Raw genomic sequence first — 20,406 nt, forward strand, 5'->3', positions numbered from 1 at the left:
CATTCAAATCACATTCAATTCCCATCAAAATCCATTAAACCAGTTTTCCATTTTCATCAACCTTTGAACCTATAAATAGAGCTCTCATTCCTCACTTAGACACACACAAAAAGTTCTCTTGAGTTGTCAATAAACTTTTCTCTTTTCTCCCTCCTTTAGCTTTTGTTGACGAGTTATTCTTTTCTTATCCCTCTTTTTATGTCATGTCGAATTTTAAGAGTGGTCTTAATAGTCTCTATTCGGCTTATTGTCCCTGTTCGGTTTATTATCCCTGAGAGGTATTTTAAAATATCTCGCTAGAGGTTCTGTAAAACAATAAAGTAATTATGCCTCATGATTTCTAAAAATTCCCCCACAAGTTGAGTTGTCAGGGTTAGGGGTGGACAACGGACGAGTTCAGACGGGGTTCGGGCTCAAAACCTACATCCAAACCAAACCGCGAGTTTAGTTTATAGACCCACTACCGTCCATTTTTTGCTTCGGTTTCTTTTGGTGTCTGATTTGTCGGTTTACGGTTTCATCAGTGCGGTTTCTGGGTTCATGTTTCACACATTTTTTTATTCAAAAATAAGTAAATAAGAAATACAAGCAAGAAAAATGAAGATTGTTAAAAAAAGTTTAAAGTACGGTGTAGACAACAACGATCTCTAATAAGAAAGTTGATGGAATAGAGAGAAAAATTAATGAAAGACGAAGGTTTTGATTTGTAGATCTCGTTTTCTGTCTTCAAATCGTCGGTGCAATTAAAATGGTATCTGAAAATGGGTAACAATGGCATGGGGCGGTGACTTTCTTTGAGTTTGTTTGTCACATGAACCCACACGGTTAGAGTAGCCCGCAAGAGATGAATGGCGAGAGAAGCACCTGATAAAAAGAATTATCTTATGTCTAGTATATTAGCTGTAAAACATTTGATAGAAAAAATAAGGCTTAATTGCAGTTTTGACCCCCTAACTAAATAAACTACAAAACCGACCCCTAAGTATTGACTTTTTTTGCAGTTTTGGCCCCCCATACCAATTTTGACCAAGTCAATGCCCACATGGACGCCACGTGTGTATTTATTTATATTTTTTAATTTAAAAAAAATAATTTTTTATATATTTTTTTAATTAAAAACTTTTTTTTTAATAATTAAAAAAAAAAAATAAATACACACGTGGCATCCACGCCAGCTTTGACTTGGTCAAAATTGGCATGGGGGCCAAAACTGCAAAAAAGTCAATACTTAAGGGGCGGTTTTGTAGTTTATTTAGTTAGGGGGCCAAAATCGCAACTTCTTGAAACATAGGGGGCCAAAATTGCTATTAAGCAAAAATAATAATAATTAAGATTTAAGAGAGAAAAAAGAACATTAGTAACTATCTAGTTTAGTAGTACTTTAGACTTTTAATTTCCAAGGCTCTGCACCGCCATTTTGTTTTTACCAATTTGTCAATAAAGTAGAACAAGCTTGTACTGGATAAACACTGTGCGTACGGGTTTGGATACCGACGGTTCAATTATTTTCATCTGTATTCTTTTAACTATATATAGACCCGTCGACTGAACCAACCCGCTCGTTTGAATCAAGGATCTCATAACCCCTTTTTATTTATGATGATATTCCAATAATCTTGTTGCATTTGTATTTATTTTACTTATGTGTTTATTCTTGATTATGTGGAGGAGATAAAATAACATGGTAACATGTTTCCATCCTGTCGCATATGTTGATGGTGTCGATTGGGTCCATTAAAGTAAGTTGAAGATAGAGTATGATCATGCAAGACAATGAACACGAGTTCGTCGCGGCTTGTCCAATGGTAGGTGGACTAGAGCTGTGTGAATTGACAAACTCATTACGTTCCACCTTAGTTAACCGACGATATGTAATAGGCGATGCACTCTTCTACCTTTGCTAATTTCAAAACCTCGAGGAGGGGAGATGGTGGTTAGTCGGCGAGGGTTATGAGAATCAAGAATTATTTAGAGTCATCCGTAGAATCAACAATATCATTTAGGGTGTGTTTGGTGTAGAAGAGAAGTTGTGAAGAGAGAAATAGGTATGAGAGAGTTCGAGAAGAGAGAAAAAGGTGAGAAATAGGGTAGATATGATGGATTGTTTGGTACAAGAAAGAAAGGAGAGAAATAGAGAAGAGAGAAGTGTTGTTTATATTTAAAAGTACTATAATACCATTATGTTAAAATAAAATTTCCATTCAAACTAATTTAATTCTTTTGTTTGAATTCAGTTAAGTAATTTAACTACTTATTCAAAATGGAACGTTTATTAAAAATAAATCCATTGATGCATCAACTCAGCTGCACTCCACTATGCTTACGATTAGGAACAATTCAACTTTCAGCCCCAAATAATAATAATTTATATTTTTTATTTCCAAGCAATTCAAGTATTAACCCATAGTTATCATTTATCACAGCTTTCTGCGGTTCATTTACCATCGATGCGTTATTTGTTCTTTCATTTCCCCAAATTCAATTTTTGTTAATTCACGTGCTTTCTATTCTCTTATTTAAGATTCTGATAAAAAAAAATCAACTCCTAGTTACCCATTCCCATTATCCACCTCCAGATATATAATTAATAAAAAAAATAAAAATCTATAATACCCACTTCTCCATATAGGCTTCCACTTCCTCAATTTTAATACATAGTCACTGTGATCAAGTTGAGTTGTCTTCTTCATTTACAATTATAAATTGTAATGGTGTTTTGTAAGGGCAAAAAAGAGAAAACAATGGAAAACACTAGGGGTGTGCAAAAAAACTGGATCATGTGAACTATATCTGGAAATCCAGTAAACTGTTTTGAAAAAACCATTTTCTCTTGAACCAAAACTGACCCAGTCCATTTCATTGGAAACAGTTATAAACTGTATCCACTTAAAAAAACCATATTCAATTATTTAACTGCATCCTGCATTTCAAAGAACAATAGAGTTACTTCTCTGTTGTAACAAAAAAGGTGAGATTGAAAAAACAAAAAAAGTCGCTCAATAATTGTAGAAAGAGAAGGAGAAATGGAAAGAGAAAAGCAGTATTTTCACAAGGCTGCAACAACCACGACGGAGACAGAGAAACGGAGACGGCAACCGCTACGACGGCGGTGGAGACAACGACTGCAAATACGGCGATAGAGACAACTACCGCAACAACGGCGGAGACGACAACCGCATTGAAATCGACGATACCCTTTGGTGAAAACTGGGATGGGAGAAGAGTACCAATTGAATGAACACTGGAATCGGAGAAGAGTACCAATTCGACGATACTCTTTTATCATTCTCTAACTTTGGTTTTTATCAATTGAATGAAAAACTATTCAGTACCAATTCAATAAAAGCTGTTTCAAACTAAATTCAAGAAAAAACCAGATTTTGTAACTAATCCATTTGTAAACCAGTTTTTAATCAAATCCAGTTTAAACCGGTTTTGAACCGTATGGGAACCAGTCTGTTTCTGAACCAGAAAAATGGTTTGGATCTCAAACTAGAACCATTTAAGTGGATTGGTTCTTATATTTGGTTAACCATGCACACCCCTAGAAAACACCATTTCTCTTGTCTTTCTTCTCAGTTTTGGGGAGAAGAGATAAAGCGTGGGTCCCACACCAAATTGGTCTCTCTCCCCTTTTTCTTCTGTCTCCCAAACAGGAGAAGTGGGACATCTCCTTCCTCTTTCTCTCTTCAATACTTCTCTCGCCCCTATTTCTTGCCAACCAAACACAGTGAGTCATCCGTAGAATCAACAATATCATTAAAGAGTGAAGTGGAAGTGGAAGTGATGGGCCTGTGTGGTTTTGTGGGCCGGGCGCGTCCGTCAATCCTGGTCAATAAAGAGTCACCAATCAATGAAATCCAATTTAGCGATAGTTCTTCTCCGATTGAACTGAAGCAGAACAGACCGACTCAAGCAACCAACCACCGGAAAAGTAATCTAAACAGAAACAGCAACAGTTGAAGAAGACGAGAAAATGGCGGAAGAAGAAGAGTCGGTGACAGAAACCCCCCAAGTAGTGATCTCGCCGTCAGATCCATCATCATCGTCGTCGTCATCTCTTTTAAGGAACGTTTCTTTTAGCGGTCTCAACGCTCAGGCGCCAGAGTTTGTGCCCACCCCACGCCTATTAGTACCGCCGCCTCCTCCTCCTCCGCTACATCATCATCTTCTTTACTCACCACCACCACCACCACATCATCATCATCATCCTCATCCTCATCATCATCAGGTGGTTCACTACCGCTCTCATCATCAATATCCTCCTCAAGAAGTTGAGCAGCCAGAGCACACTCCTTCTTCCAAAGCCAAACCTCATTCCGATGAACAACCTCATCACAAAATTTTGAAACAGGTCAACCAACTTGCCTAATTTCATCTTCATTCCATGTTCCAACTAGACTAGGGTGGTTCATTCATATTATTATATTGTTATGTATCTATTCGTGTTGATCATATCTCTCTAAATTGCATCTCTACAACTTGACTTGGGTTTTGGTTGGGATTTTTTAGGTGGAGTATTATTTCAGTGATTTAAACTTGGCTACTACCGATCATTTGATGAGGTTCATCAACAAAGACCCAGAAGGTTTTGGTAAGATAATAATATTCTCGCTTCCTTTTTCCCTGAGTAGCTGAATTACTACGGCCTCAAACATTTCATTCTACTCACTCTGGACTCCTTATCACTTACTGCACCCCCTCTCTTTCCGAGGGAGGATAATATTATCAGTATTTTAGTAAGATGCGATAAGATGCGATGATGAAATCGAACACTGAATTTTGTTGTATAGGATGGTCTATGGTTTCATACTTGATATCATTTCATTTTCTATTTTATACAGTGCCAATATCCGTTGTTGCATCTTTTAATAAGATTAAGGCCCTCATAACCAGCCACTCCCAACTTGCAAATGTTTTGAGGAACTCATCAAAGCTTGTAAGTTTGTATACTTTCATGATTCATGAGCCTTTTTTTTTTATATTTTTTTTTTTTACTTTTTGTGTGCATCTTTTCATGATTTATTATTGTTGCTTTTAAATATACATCATCGATGAATTCTCCAGGTAGTTAGTGAAGATGGGAAGAAAATAAAACGTCAGTATTCCCCAACCGAGTCTGACATTGAAGAGCTACAAGTAATTATTTTACTACAAACTTTTGACTGACTTTAGGCTGTGTGAGATAGTTTATCGACGCTTCATTTGGTTTTCTTTACATCAAGAAATGCCTTTGATGGGTTGTATTTTGATAACTCTGCACGCTGTGTGTTCTTTTTGAAACATTCTATTCAGGATGTATTCTATTTTGGTTACTCTCTTTCATATCTTGCAATCTTTTTTGGCAGTCTCGCATTGTTATAGCCGAAAACCTACCCGACGATCATTGTCATCAGAATCTTATGAAGGTTTTTTCTGCTGTTGGGAGGTACTCTTGATGCTTTTTGTTGAAATTCTTATCTTTATTTGATAAATGTGATTTTGAATTATAACACGTTATTTTCATATCTTTCACGAACGCATCTTCCAACGTGAATGCACTTAATTTTGTAAAATTGATCTTAAAATTGAGTTTGAAGTGTAATTCATGTTTGGATGTTTTTTATTTTAAAAGCAATCAAGTTTAATGTGAAACTTAGTCATATTTTCCAAGCTGGTAATAGTCTAATTTTTTTCACTTCTTGTCTAACTATTGTTTGGAAGCAAAATCAGTTTTGCTTCTAACTAATGTTTAGAAGCAAAATCAACTCTGACACTCTTCACAATGAATCTTTAGACACTATTACTTCCTGCAAAACTTTGAATTATAAGTGTCTTATATATTATATTTTATGTGACAGTGTGAAGACTATCCGTACCTGTCCGCCTCAAACATCCAATAATGGAACTTCGTCTGCTTCTAGATCGGGAAAAGTTGATGGCATACCTTTACATAACAAGGTAAACATCCGTGCATGCATGAAGCCATGAACTCATATACTATATATTCCACTATAGATTATAATCATCTTTTTTTTTTTTTTTCCAAAACTTTTTTAAGCATGTAGATAAGACTTTATTCAATGTATACATGAATTTCAGTTTTGGTGATGAAATCGACATTTAATTGAACTCCATGGGACGGTTTCCACGCTTTACGTGATATTCTCTGAGGCTTTCAATTGGACAGAGCTATAAGTATGCTTAGTTTTTTGTTTGAGTCATCGAGAAGAAATTTAATTATTTATTATTTTTTGAAAAGCGAGAAGAAGTTTAATTGTTGCCTATCAATGTTATGGGTTTTAGATAAAAGGAGAATAGTAAGAAGAAATATAATTATGGTGAACTATGATTGATAATGATTTGATGCTTGAAACAGAAGACTAAAGAATAACCCCTATTTATAGGGATCTATACAAGACTCGTAAGTCCAATTAAATAGGAAAATCAGAAAACAAATCATAATGATAACTAGGCAAAATTACAATTTTAGTAACTTAATTTAAGGTAACAGTTTGCTCCTTTATCTTTTTTTCATTTCAATTTTGTCCTTTTGATTCATTTGCATATGGATTTTCAAATCTTCAAATTCATGGTTTTATTTTCTTATGGCATTTCAATCTTCAAATTTATGGTCTTCATCTATGTTTACATAAGAATATTAGATTTGAAGCTTAAAAATCCATATGAAATGGACCAAAAGGACAAAATTGAAATTAAAAAAAGATAAAGGACTAAACTGTTACCCATAAATTAAGTTAAGGGACTAAAAGTGTAATTTTGCCTAATAACTAAGTAATATAGAAACTAATCTTAATGGTCTTTGTTTGTGAGGGGGATTTGGGGGGGGGGGGGGGGGGGGGGGGGATTGGAGGATTAGGTTTATACTTCGATATATATTTGATATTTAAAAAATGTTGAAAGAATACCATGATATATGACCATATAATAATAATTCAATTACACTTCGTTCACTTTTAGATGCACTTTACTTAATTTAGAAAAGAAAAATAAGCCCTCCCCCTCTAATAGAGGTGTGCAAATATATGAGATAAACTAAGATATTTTAGGATAATATCAAGATATTATAGGTTACTCTGAGATGGAAAAACTAATTATATGAGATAAACTAAGATATTTTAGGATATTATGTATTATAGGACAATTTTTTATATCCTAACACGTCCCCTCAAGTTAAAGCTTGTTAGAAACTGAAATCACCATTGATGAATGTGTGAAGAGCTTGAAGCTCAGAGAGAGAAGTGAAAGAGAACTGTAACTGAATTCTGTTATTTCTGTTATTCTAGAGCATAAGACACTCATTTTTGGTTTTTTAAATGAGTCCCGTGTGTACACATCACTCATTTATAATTTTTTAATAGTAGTACCTAATAAGCCACTCAATCCCTCCAACCCAGTATCTCACACAAATTTCTTAAATGAGACCCACTAATTAATAACTTTATATCATTACATTTCAATTTTTTATTATTAAAAAAGTGTAGGTCCCACTTAAGATTGGGGTTCTTAAGTGAGACCCCGAGTCTTATAAAAGCATCTCCCATTGGGGTTCCTTACTTAACAAGTACCACTCCCTGTTTAGGACCCCCATTGGAGGAAGAAAAAAAGAGTACCTATTAAGTAACATAACCCTCTCTCTCCTGAGCAATTAACATGTCCCACTTTTAAAAGAAGTAATAAAATATGTACAAGTTGGTCCCACTTTCAAAAGAAGAAATATTTTATGAGGTAATGTATACTAATTTAATAAATAAATTACTTTTGTATAATGATGTAAAGTTAGTGAGACATATTTAAGCACTTTTCATTGGAGTCCCGGTTAGTGTATTACCATTGGAGTCATTGAGTCGTTAATAGGAACTTTCATTAAAAAATTATAAATAAATGAGGTGTACATTAAAAGAAGTAATAAAATATGTACAAGTTGGTGCCACTTTCAAAAGAAGTAATATTTTACGAGAAGTAATATTTTATGAGGTAATGTATACTAATTTAATAAATAAATTACTTTTGTATAATGATGTAAAGTTAGTGAGACATATTTAAGCACTTTTCATTGGAGTCCCGGTTAGTGTATTACCATTGGAGTCATTGAGTCGTTAATAGGAACTTTCATTAAAAAATTATAAATAAATGAGGTGTACATTAAAAGAAGTAATAAAATATGTACAAGTTGGTCCCACTTTCAAAAGAAGTAATATTTTATGAGGTAATGTATACTAATTTAATAAATAAATTACTTTTGTATAATGATGTAAAGTTAGTGAGACATATTTAAGCACTTTTCATTGGAGTCCCGATTAGTGTATTACCATTGGAGTCATTGAGTCGTTAATAGGAACTTTCATTAAAAAATTATAAATAAATGAGGTGTACATGTGGGGTCCATTAAAAGAGTCCCTATTAGTGTACTACATTGTGGATGCTCTAAGACCCTGAAAAAGTTTCTCCCCAATGGGGGGTACCTAATAGGTACCGGGTCTTAAAAGTTTAAGAACCTCCATTGGAGATGGTTGTTCAATGACTTACAGATACTTATAATCCCTAGGTTTGTGAGACAGCTGTCATAACTGACAGCTCACTAAAGCTTGCACAACAAGCTAATACTAGTTCTCTCTAAGCTTCTTACAAAGCAATACAAAGTATCCAGTATAATCAGACTATGTATGTTATATACTCTAACAAAGCTTACTAAGTGTTCAAGTTGTGGAGTTCTAGATCAAAGGAAGAGAGAAAATAATAACCTTGAATATTATTGGTAACCAGTAACCACTTGATACAGACTTGTTGGTTGGACGACGGGACTACCGAAAAATAAAACAATTTACGTGGGACATGTCATCAGTGACTGATCCCAAGGACTCAACCTTGACATTGGTTGGACGAAGGGACTACCAAAGACTATAGTTATCGATAGCGTTACTGAGACCAATGATTAGAGAGCCTTTCACTAGAGATGAAATTGAGAAAAGGCTGAAAACACGCTATGACAAGAGTGACTTGAGATATGACAACATCTCTGATACTAACGAACAACCTTGAATAAAAAGATGCGCAGAACTGGACCAGAAAGAAATGCACTAACAAGACATAGTGAAGGTCTAAGGACCTATTGTCACCAAGGACCTAAAATACTGAAGCAACAGACATTGGGATGCAATCACAGCGGCAAAAGGCCACAACACTACAGCAACAGTCACCTGTCCTAGACATGTTTGCAACGAAAAGACTATGAAATAGCATAGAAACCTTTGGGACACACCTTAAACGTGGATCCCACAGATTGGAAGGAAGGGGAGGTGAGTCTATTGGAACCAACAATGACCCAGTCGGAGGTCTGGAGGATGCATGTGGCCTTCACGTGCTGACATGACTAACACTAGAATGCGTGTGACATAGTGTGAGACAGTTGACGAAACAACTACGTGTTAGATAGGTGCGGCTAGGGTTTTGGGATCAAACAATTTTGTCCCTTGAACACCCTTCATTCCCAAACTGAAAAATAAACTAGGGTTTGCGTTGACGGTGGCTGAACCCAAAGACAAAGAATTAGTATTTCAAACCTTGCTCGGAAAAGAGAAAACTATTTATTATATTCCCACCCTTCACGTTGGAAAAGAAAACCTCTTGAATATCATCGATAATAACTTGATACCGACTTGATATTTATAACCAAGTGATTACAATCAAATCTACAACTAAATCCCTTAATTACAGGGATAAGAACCAACAAACCTAATTAGCGATATTTACTCAATAGAATACAATTTAAATCTTATACACGTCTTAACAGATACTATAAGATATTTTCTAGGCCAAATACCTCTTTTGGTTTTTAAGTTTGATAAAAATACCAGGTTAGTCCTTTAAGTTGTTTAAGTTTCAAACATGTCCTTGAGTTTTTAATTTAATGCAATGTTACCCTTTTAAGGACTTATTTGAAACTTAAAAACTTAAAAAACTTCAAATAGGTGCATTTTCCTTGAAACTTAAAAATCTTAATGGACTAACCCGGTATTTTTGTCAAACTTAAAGGACCAAAAGAGGTATTTAGCCTATTTTCTAATATTCCAAGTTTTAAGCTTCTCACACATATACCATTTCTAGAGTAAACATATACCCGAAATAAACAAACCAAAAAATATATCTTGAATAAACCCACAGAGGTTTGTGCTGAAGAACAAACCTCCAAACATCCATTTGAAGAAATAACTGCTGACTGTCACGAACAATAGGTAAACCAAACTTCTGCTGACTGTCACGAACAATAGGTAAACCAAACTTAAATGATAATAGACCAACTCCAATAGTAATTGAAACCTGAATTAGTAGATGCAACAACTTCAAACCAAAATAAAATGGTAGAATATATAAGAATATATAAGTATAACCACTAAGTAGAAGCCATAACTTAATGTTTAACCACTCAACAGAAGCATACATCCATATTGCATAACCACACCTAATATAATGGTAGAAGCTAACCCACTTGGGTTGGCCTGGTGGTATTGGCTTGGGATTTGGGAGTGTGCTCCTCCTTGAGGTCTCAAGTTCGATTCTCCCAAGTACCAATTTAGGTGGGCTAATTTAGCTTCTTCAAAAAAAAAAAATGGTAGAAGCTAAAACCACGCCAAGTGAGGCTGAATAACCGCAAAACGACGAAGTTAAAAATCATCAAATGAGGGCAGAGAATCTGCAAACGTTTATTCAAGAAACGGTCAGACGACAACAAAGAAACCATTAAAAGTTGGACCCACTAGCGGAGGAGTCACAAGCCAAGAATCACATGGTACCGACGCCCCTAACAAGGCAATGGCTGAAGGCCTAAAGATCTGAACAAGGACCAACTAAACCAGCAGAATCGAATAACAGAAACACACATTGCCCAGAAAACGTGCAGTAGTGAGCGAAAAATACTAAAAGCCAAGACGCCAGCCACTTAAAAGTACCAAACATTGCATTTGAACAATAGCCAAACCGGGCCCAAATAGCAAGAGGAGAGATCGGTGAACACACTGTAAGAAACGGCAGCGCAAACAATTGTGCAGCGGCTGTTGACAACGTGCGGGCAACTGATTTCTGCTAAATCTTTGGTAACAAATAGGTCAAAATGGGGTGAGCTGTTGGTGCTGGAAAATTCTCCGGCAGCAACCAGCGGCGGTGGACGATAAAAGAAGATTATTTTGCTGTAAAAGAGCACAGCCGAGGAGAGAAAACGACAGGAATTTTTATTTTATTTTTGTATGGCTGACAAGATTATTACCAGAGTAACTTCATACAGACAAAAGAAGAAAAATAATAATAAGAAATATAATTATGGTGAAATATGTTTGATAATGATTTGATACTAACTTGATATAAATAACTAAACGCTAACCCCTATTTATGAGGATACAAGAGATACATAATTCATGATCCTAATTCCTAAATAAATAGAGAAAATAGGAAACAAATCATAATAAGGTATTGAAACTAACCGTATGAAATAAACTAATATATTCTAGCTTAGTATCAAGATATTATTAGATACCTTTTTTTCCTCACGCTGACCATACTCCATTTAAGATTGGGGCGGCTTGGGGCTGGTAATGGTATTTCAGTTTTTGTCCAAAGAGCTTTGCCTGCAAATAATAATAGATTTTAGGCCTGATTTGCTGCTTTGACTTCTCAATGTAAATATACGCTCTTAATTTCTAGTTTAATAATTTGTTTTTCATATTTTTAGGCTCTTATTTCAACAGGCCGTCTTGTGATTTGCAGTAGATATGTCCACTTGTGTTGCAACTTGCATTGTACCATTTTGTGTTGTTGGCAATTTATTGTGTTATTAGCCGCGAATTTATGCTGGTTAAACATGCAAGTGGCTTCTCTTCTCTTTGAGTATCAGTGACGAGAAAGTGATATAGTTGATCGAATTTAACTTTTTTGTTTCAGTTGCATGCATTTGTTGAATATGAATCTGTTGAGCTGGCCGAGAGAGCGGTGAGTAACATCGCCTTTGCCGAGTTGGCAGGGAATCATTTCAGGTTGCTTTTCATCTTAGTTTACATTTTAGGCCATACAGTGATAAGATTGTGAACTAATGACAGGTCACTGAGCTAAATGATGAGGGGAACTGGCGGAGCGGACTCCGGGTTCGTCTAATGCTTAGACGCACGGTATATCCAAAACATTTATTTTCCTCCATTTTATTTATCCAAGTATTTTGGTGTTTCTCCAATAATCTTCGTTTATACAACCAGATGCTAATTTGGAGTTTTCTTGTCATTAAAAAGCTCTTTATGGCCTTGTCAACAAATACATATTCTGTCTGTGAAAAACAGATGTATATACTTTTTAAAAAAATAAAATAACAATACCAACTTGAATGAAAAAAGGAAATCGACCATCTCTAGTCTGGCAGAATGGTTTTATGTGTCATAAAGGGCTACTTGAAATACGAAAAAATTGTAGATATTTTTATGGTTCAGTTGTTTTATGTATTTTATTTCCAGTCAAAACCTACTCCTGGACGGGGAAGGAAGGGTCTTGATGTTGAAGTTAGCTGTGAAGAGGATTATACTTCTGTCCCTGAGCCACAGGCAAATGAGAAAGAATTAGAGGATGCTTCCTTTCCTGATGCTCAGTTGCACGAACATGCGGTGAGTGATTGCTTATTTTAGTCCACTGTTTATGATTTAAGAATTTTGTTTTGTAGCATCAAATATTTACAAGAATCAGTTGTCCACCTCAAATTGATCTGACTGGAATGCTTGAATTCCTTCAATTATCAAACATTTATTTTCATTTTAATTGTGGTCGGTCTTCTTTTCCTTTTTTATTTTTGTGACTCAGACGCGCTGCTAAAATTGAAATACAAGATATGCTGTGAAATGTATTGTTACATCATTCATTCACAGCATATGCCCATGTCCTCTTTAGTTGTCATGTTAATATTTCCCGTAGCACAGTTATGTGCTGTGTGGTATGCGTTTCCCTTTTATTTTGACCATCATTCCTTTAACTTAGCAGGGAGAAGAGCATGGTTATGAGAAAGAGAGCGGACAGAGGAAGGGAGGGCGTGGTCGGGGGCGGACTAAGAGACGTGGCCGAGTTCATTTTCATCCAAATAATAATCGTGTAAATCATCACCTGGGAACTTCCCCTTCAAATAGTTCATTTTTTACTGATCAACAAGTGGTTGCTGCCAAGCAACCTCCTCGGGGGCCCCGCATGCCAGATGGTACAAGAGGATTTTCAATGGGTCGGGGGAAGCCTGTAGCTGTTAATATAGCATGATAATTTTGTTTACCCAAATGCATGAAAACACGTCAACGCTGGAACGGTGATGATATTAGATATATAGCGTACTAGTACGAGGCGGCAATTCTCAAACATTTATTTTCTTTTTAAATATGGTCGGTCTTCTTTTCCTTTGACATCATTTATCTCCTCTCTTCTAAAAAAAATACTTTCTCCGTTTTAAAAAGCGTTGTTTTAGGACAAAAATTATTTTAAAATGAATGTCACTTGTACTTTTCAATGTAGAATTATTGTTTTACTTTTAATTGTACATTCTAATTAATTGAGGTAAATAAGGCTAGTTTAAAATGAGTTTCGTTTAAAGTTTTTTTTTTTTTTAGGAATTATTTCACGCTTTCAAAAATGTGTTTTTCAGTGTTCTTTAAAAAAGGGAATCGTTTCAATTTTAGCAATGAATTGTTTCCCTTGTATTTTTTACCACATACTTTTTAACTTCATTTCCTCACATATTTTCGAAATCTATATAAGTAAAACACCCATCACTTCTCAAAATTTGTAGTGTTTTGTGTTGATCTTCATTAACGGTCAAAATAATACTTTTCCACTGCACCAACTTTGGAAAATTCTAAAAAACTGTGTATCTACATTTGTTTCGTTGCATAACTATCCAAAATAAGTATATTAAAAAAACGATTATTTTTTCCACCATATGCCATTCTCGCGCGCCTGTGCTTTTTTCAACAATGTCCCTGTGCAATTTTGGATTTTAAAATTCGAATTGAGTTTTTCCTTTGTTATAGGGTGAAAAAAAAGAGAGTTTTTCTTCAATTCAGATTTTATAATTCGAAAACCACAAAAAATAGGGCACATTACTTGATGTTTTTGGATTATGGAATCCGAACACTACCTAAACACCTTATTTCAAGGAGAAAAATAGTTAGGATTATATAATTTGAACTGTATCAGCACAAATTTGAACATGTTTGTAACATGGATAGTCAGTTTAAGGACAAAAGGTTGTTTTAGTAAATTATAAGTGGATGCAGCTTACTAACTTGCACCTTAGTGTTTTTAGGTGGGTGTAAGTTAGCAGTTCCCTTATATAAATATGTTTTTTTAGGAGAATATATAAATATGTTGTTGGATGAGTTATAATAGCATTTCTCATTTTACAATGATACCAACTAATTTAGTTTTGAGTAATTTTTTTATTTATTAGAAAAGAATAATGATAGATTACACCTACTACTACTAACCCCACTCTAATGTTGATTAGAATCAAAGGGGTTTTTAAACTCAACAAACTCGACTGAGTGTATTCATAATTGGCTGAAAAAAACAATTAAAATTAGAAGATAACCACTTACTTATAACTCTTTTTTTTTTTTTTTTTTAAAAACACTTATTTATTGGTGTTTTTATTTATTTATTTATCGTATAATAATGTCTGATTGAAAAAAAGAAAGATAAAGTTGAGATTATTGTAAAAAGTGAGGGATAATGTTGAAAGGGAAGCTAGAAATGGAGAAAGTATCTCTCTCACTTGCTGCTAACTAAGCAGTTTACGAACGAACATATATCTATCTACCTTGGGTTGAGCCATATTATATTAAGCATCAGGAGTCATTCATTATTGTTAGCTTAACTCTGACGATCTGTCTGTCTATCAACAGCAACAGCAAGCATCAAAGACGGTATAATTTAAATCAAAAATTTCTTATAATCGAATCGTTGTTATCAATTAGTATTATGTAATTAAAAACAGAAGATGATTAAGCAGTTTTTGTTTATTATTTCTAGCTTGCTGGCTTGTATCTCTCAACTCTTGACCAGATCACTTAATTAATTGAGTACATAATAACTTTGATCGATTTGCGGATAAAAATAAATTAATGAAGCTCTTATTATGTTTTCTGTTGTTGGGTTGGCTACATAGAGAAAACTTGATTCTTGAGAAAAAACAATCTACAATACAATGGAAAAACAGAAGAGTTTTCGTGGATTCATGGAGAAACAGAAAAGTTTTCGCGTTGTCATGGAGAGGCAGCTGAGCTTCATGGGAAGTGAGAGGAAGAAGAGCAAGGAATCACCTGGGAAACGTGGCGACTTACCGATTCATTTAGCTGCTCGGGCTGGGAACTTGACTAGAGTCAAAGAGATACTACTTCAAAACCATGAGGCAGCAAAGGACTTGTTGGCAAAGCAGAACCTCGAGGGGGAGACCCCTCTTTACGTCGCTTCTGAGAACGGACATGATTTGGTTGTTAGCGAGATACTCAAATACTTGGACTTGCAAACTGCTTCTATTGTCGCCAGAAATGGTTATGATCCCTTCCATGTTGCTGCAAAGCAGGGTCATCTTGGTAAGTAAGTTTCAGATCATGTTTGTGTTCTTTTCACAAATGTACCATGTCTCACTATAACTCTGACCGAGAAAAAAAGAATCTTGCAGAGGTGCTGAGAGAACTGCTGCACTCTTTTCCCAACTTGGCCATGACTACAGATTTGTCCAATTCAACTGCTTTACACACAGCTGCTACCCAAGGTCACATTGACGTCGTGAATCTCCTTTTGGAATCAGATTCAAACCTTGCAAAAATAGCCAGGAACAATGGTAAGACTGTCCTTCACTCTGCGGCTAGAATGGGGCATTTGGAAGTTGTGAAAGCCTTACTAAGCAAGGATCCAAGCACCGGATTTAGGACTGATAAGAAAGGTCAAACTGCACTACACATGGCTGTGAAAGGGCAAAATGAAGAAATTTTGCTGGAATTGGTGAAACCTGACCGAGCAGTTTTAAATCTAGAGGATAATAAAGGAAATACAGCATTGCATATTGCTGCAAAGAAGGGCCGTAATCAGGTGTTTGCTTTTACTTTTATAATTATTATTCATTGTATATAAAACTTATTTTCTTATCAGCCTTTATAAACTAATTATTGAGATATTCTTTATTTTTGTTTAGCGACGAACATGCATCCATGTCTAATACTTGTTCTTATGATTCAAAGTTGACAGAAAAAGATTCACACAAAAATAACCACGTAATCCTAAAATAGAAGCATAACTGTAAGTCATATTATGGCTTGTTTGCACACTGGTAGTTTACAATGTAGAAAAGATGGTGGAGTGACAGATAAATAGACACATACCTAGTAGAAAATGAACGAGAAGCAGAGAATTAAATAACCACCCAATGATCAATTGTAGGTGAACATGAATGGCTTTTCAATTGCTGGTTTCACAAAATTAAATAACCACCCAATGATCAATGGGTTTTTTAGATTTCCTGAACCTGAAAGTCAGATCCTCTTCTGCAGGTTTAGGCATGTCCCATGTAAGAAACCCATAATTTCCTTTGCCATCCGGAATCAATAGAACAATTTGGGACCATCATGTGCAGTATTTTCTATTTAGTCGTGGACCATCTACTTGGAGTGGATTGGAAAAACCATCATGGTTATTGAAAAAACCATGGGAGTTATTTGAGCTTGTTTGTTGCCTGTGCCGCCGGGTGTGCTTAGTTGTTATGTCTATAATAATGTCTTCGGCTCCGTGTTGGTACTATTGGCAGCGCCTATGATAGGAACCCCATTAGATAGAAATCAGACTGATATTAAAGGATTAAGAAGTGCTTGTACAGGGATTTCACTTTAACAAGCGGAAGAAACAACTATATAGAAGAAGGAATGGCAATGGTTGGGGGTAAGCACCTTACAAGATGGATAGAGTAAAATACTGAAGCAAGACATTCCCTATTCTGAGAGAGAGCCGACCTCGCTTCTCAGAGCCAATACCCCGAGCCCAAATGCTAATTTCTCACATGCCTTTTACGGTTACCACTTACCCTTCCCCCTATATATTTCTCTTATGTTATTCCCCTTATCTGTCTTCTTCGCTCATCCCACACGTTCCTCTCCTCCCCTCCCTCTTTGTTATTCATTTTGTTCTCAAGTTAAAAGAAATGCACAACTGTATGTCCACCGGGGTCCATAGCTTGAAGCATGATGACCGAGCTGTGCATGAAACATAAGAATTTTAACTTGGGTTGAATTATCTGTCCTTGGGGTTATTTTCAACTAAAAAATATATTGTTTTCTTCTCCATTATTGCTATATGAAAATATAGTCCCTGCTCCAAGGCTATCTGAAGACAGGCTGATTGTTATTTAATTTTGCAAAGAGATACCAAAAGTGCACACAATTTAGGGTGAGGACGACAATCGGGTTGCTTTTTGTTATCCTGGTATCTCGATTAGCATGATGTTACTTGTGATGCTTCAGTTGTGCTCAATTTTAGCTACGTCAGTAAAAACTACTTGCCTATGGAAGTATGTGCATACTAAGAGTAGAAGAGCATCTCACTGAAAATTGTGCTGTTTGAAAATAGAACTTAGTTTGATCTATGAAGTAGTGCCACAAAATGTGCATGAATACGAACACAGAGACAAGGACAAACTCAATACAGGACATTGAAACACACACACAGATATATATATATATATATATATATCGTAGGAAATTGAATAATTACATTATAATTCGTTTTATCTTAGGAAATTGTGTCTGCTTAGTTACTCATCGTATAAATTGCATTCATATTTATTTTGGTGTGTGTGATTTTACTGAGTATATTTATTCACAAAAACGTACTTTAAAGCTACTCTTCTCATTTCATTTTTTCACTTTTAAGTTGGTATTAGAGCAGAGTTTGATCATTCATTTCTATTGTGTACTTCAGCCTCCATCAAGTCTGGACTTTGTCTGAATCTCCTCCTGTCATGGTAAATCTCAGCTGTATCTTCTTTCTGGCCATTGTTAATATACTTTTTTGGTAATCGTCAGTCAGTTTTCCAGTCACCATCCTCGACTATTGAATTTTCAACCAAAAAGACCACCCTTAGGTTCACCTCTTCCTACTTGGCTGTAACACGATGTTTGATCAGTTGAAAGCGTGTCTCACCACAATAGTTTTCTACTTCGTTAGCTACGTGAAAGTCACACATTACCGGCCTGTCTTCAGATTTTAGTTGCGCCTCTTTGGAACTGCTCGTGAGCCTCTCCTAAGTCTTTTTTTTTTTTTTTTGGCACATCACCATTTATCTCTGGTTTGAGTAGTAGGTATAAGTTCCTTGGATGCCATCACTTTTTTTGTTCATGTAGCTTGCTGTTTCAGTCTATTTTCTTTCTTATGGCATTAATTGGTTAAGAGTAATAAAAGCTCCGATCTTATTTGGTTTCTCTAGAGAGCCATCAATTCCTATGAAAAACATTAATGAATCCTTAATCGGCATTCTTTTGAAGTTTGATTTCTTGGTTAAGGACCATATGAATTATGATAATTTGATAACCTAAGTTGAAAATAGTGATGCTTCATGTGAACGTGAAAAAGTTGATTATTAGTTAGTATCCTTACTTTGGCAATGTATTTCCACATCATTTTTTGTTCTTTTAATTAACCAGGTCTGTTTCTCTCTTATTAGCTTTGTACAGTCTGGTTTGTTTTGGTTCTGCAGTACCAAATCTGAACTCTGAATTTGTGAGAGGGATACTCACCTCCTGCAGATTATTTCTCCTTTGCTTACTTATTAATTCATTATTTATTGTTGGCTGCATTCTTTTGATGGCACACATTTAAATGATAGTTGACTGTTAACATGAAAAATACTGTAGCTTCAGTAAATTAAGAATCCCCACCAATCAGCCTGAAGAACAACCCATACTGAACCCCTTGTCTTGCATTGTGATTTTTATTTTTTTTAGAAAGATAAAGTTGATACCAAGATAGTGGAGAGTAATTTTGCTTTCAATATTTATTCTGAAGTGGTCATTATTAACTACAGAATGTCCGCCGCTTGTTATCAACGGAGGGTATTAACATCAATGCTACTAATAAGGCGGGAGAGACTCCTCTTGACGTTGCAGAAAAATTTGGTAGTCCAGATCTTGTCTCCATAATGAGGGATGCTGGGGCTGTTAATTCCACCGACCAAGGGAAACCTCCAAATGCAGCAAAGCAACTAAAGCAGACTGTCAGCGACATAAAGCATGATGTGCAATCCCAACTCCAACAGACACGCCAGACGGGCATGAGGGTCCAGAAAATCGCTAAGAAGCTGAAGAAACTCCACATAAGTGGCCTGAACAATGCGATTACCTCTGCTACTGTTGTTGCTGTTCTCATTGCTACAGTTGCTTTTGCAGCCATCTTCACTGTCCCCGGTCAATATGTTGAAGAGAAAGTAAATGGCTTTTCACTTGGACAAGCAACTATAGCGAACAATCCAGCTTTCCTGATATTTTTTGTGTTTGATAGCCTGGCATTATTCATTTCTTTGGCTGTCGTGGTGGTTCAAACTTCAGTTGTTGTGATTGAGCAAAAGGCAAAGAAGCAGCTTGTTTTTGTCATTAACAAGCTCATGTGGCTGGCTTGCCTTTTCATTTCCATTGCCTTCATTTCTCTCACTTACGTGGTAGTGGGATCACACTCAAGATGGCTTGCTATATATGCTACAGTGATTGGAAGCTTGATAATGCTCTCTACAATCGGTTCCATGTGCTATTGTGTCATTCTGCATAGGATAGATGAGACAAAATTGAGGGCCGAAAGCCGTTCTTTCTCCATGTCGCATACATCAGACCAGGAGATTTTGAACGGTGAATACAAGAGGATGTACGCACTTTAGGTGTCATATATTGCTCGTTGCTACCAAGCTACGATCTAAGCTATGATTTAAACGGTAACAGATTATACAAATTCAAGCTATGATCAAGTGTTGTCAAGTATAGTAGTACGATGTTAAAATGACATTTTATTTTAGCAATATGTAATGCAAAATGTGTATCGTCCTATTGAATATAGTGAAATAAAAAAATTGTCTTAAAATTAATTTGTTTTGTATAAGATTATTACTCCCTCCGTTTCAAAATGAGTGTCGTTTTAGGTGTTTACACACATATTAAGAAATGCAATGATTAAGAGAAAGAGAATGGTCATTTTACCAAATTATCCTTATTAACTATTGGTTAGTTTTAAAAGTAATACTTTGGAAGTAGTGTGCAGAGTATTAATTGGAGGGTACAATTGAAAAGAAAAAGTTATTATTGCATTGGAAACTGAAAGCGACACTCATTTTGAAACAAATTTTTTTTGCTAAAGCGACAC

The 20,406-nt window shown here is 35.5% G+C and overlaps 2 protein-coding genes and 1 long non-coding RNA gene across 10 annotated transcripts; all 3 read left to right on the top strand.

Moving 5' to 3' along the window:
- Nucleotides 1-3,788: 3,788 nt before the first annotated feature.
- LARP6B (RNA-binding protein) lies at nucleotides 3,789-13,418 on the top strand. 7 transcript variants are annotated; one of them, XM_085726902.1, is made up of 10 exons: nucleotides 3,789-4,354; nucleotides 4,513-4,594; nucleotides 4,845-4,939; nucleotides 5,068-5,139; nucleotides 5,349-5,428; nucleotides 5,841-5,940; nucleotides 11,935-11,982; nucleotides 12,090-12,158; nucleotides 12,495-12,641; nucleotides 13,009-13,418. In XM_085726902.1, the coding sequence occupies exons 1-10, from the start codon at nucleotides 3,977-3,979 to the stop codon at nucleotides 13,276-13,278; spliced, it is 1,341 nt and encodes a 446-aa protein (XP_085583028.1). In that variant the 5' UTR covers nucleotides 3,789-3,976; the 3' UTR covers nucleotides 13,279-13,418. The 7 variants fall into 7 exon arrangements, with proteins under 7 accessions (XP_085583028.1, XP_085583029.1, XP_085583030.1 ...); XM_085726903.1 differs by having other exon boundaries at nucleotides 13,012-13,418; XM_085726904.1 differs by lacking the exon at nucleotides 11,935-11,982.
- LOC146911773 (uncharacterized) lies at nucleotides 10,123-10,359 on the top strand. Its single transcript, XR_015019226.1, has 2 exons — nucleotides 10,123-10,235; nucleotides 10,272-10,359. It is a non-coding gene; the product is annotated as an uncharacterized LOC146911773 (long non-coding RNA).
- Nucleotides 13,419-14,710: 1,292 nt separating the features above from the next.
- On the top strand, nucleotides 14,711-20,131 carry LOC146911774 (ankyrin repeat-containing protein At5g02620-like). Of its 2 annotated transcripts, none has more exons than XM_085726901.1 (4): nucleotides 14,711-14,936; nucleotides 15,179-15,605; nucleotides 15,685-16,104; nucleotides 19,085-20,131. In XM_085726901.1, the coding sequence occupies exons 2-4, from the start codon at nucleotides 15,417-15,419 to the stop codon at nucleotides 19,925-19,927; spliced, it is 1,452 nt and encodes a 483-aa protein (XP_085583027.1). In that variant the 5' UTR covers nucleotides 14,711-14,936; nucleotides 15,179-15,416; the 3' UTR covers nucleotides 19,928-20,131. The 2 variants fall into 2 exon arrangements, with proteins under 2 accessions (XP_085583027.1, XP_085583026.1); XM_085726900.1 differs by having other exon boundaries at nucleotides 15,695-16,104.
- The last annotated feature ends 275 nt before the right edge of the window (nucleotides 20,132-20,406 follow it).

This window comes from Medicago sativa, chromosome 7 (genome assembly GCF_051527215.1).
Source record: "Medicago sativa cultivar Bolivia chromosome 7, Bolivia_mono, whole genome shotgun sequence".
Taxonomy (NCBI): domain Eukaryota; kingdom Viridiplantae; phylum Streptophyta; class Magnoliopsida; order Fabales; family Fabaceae; genus Medicago; species Medicago sativa.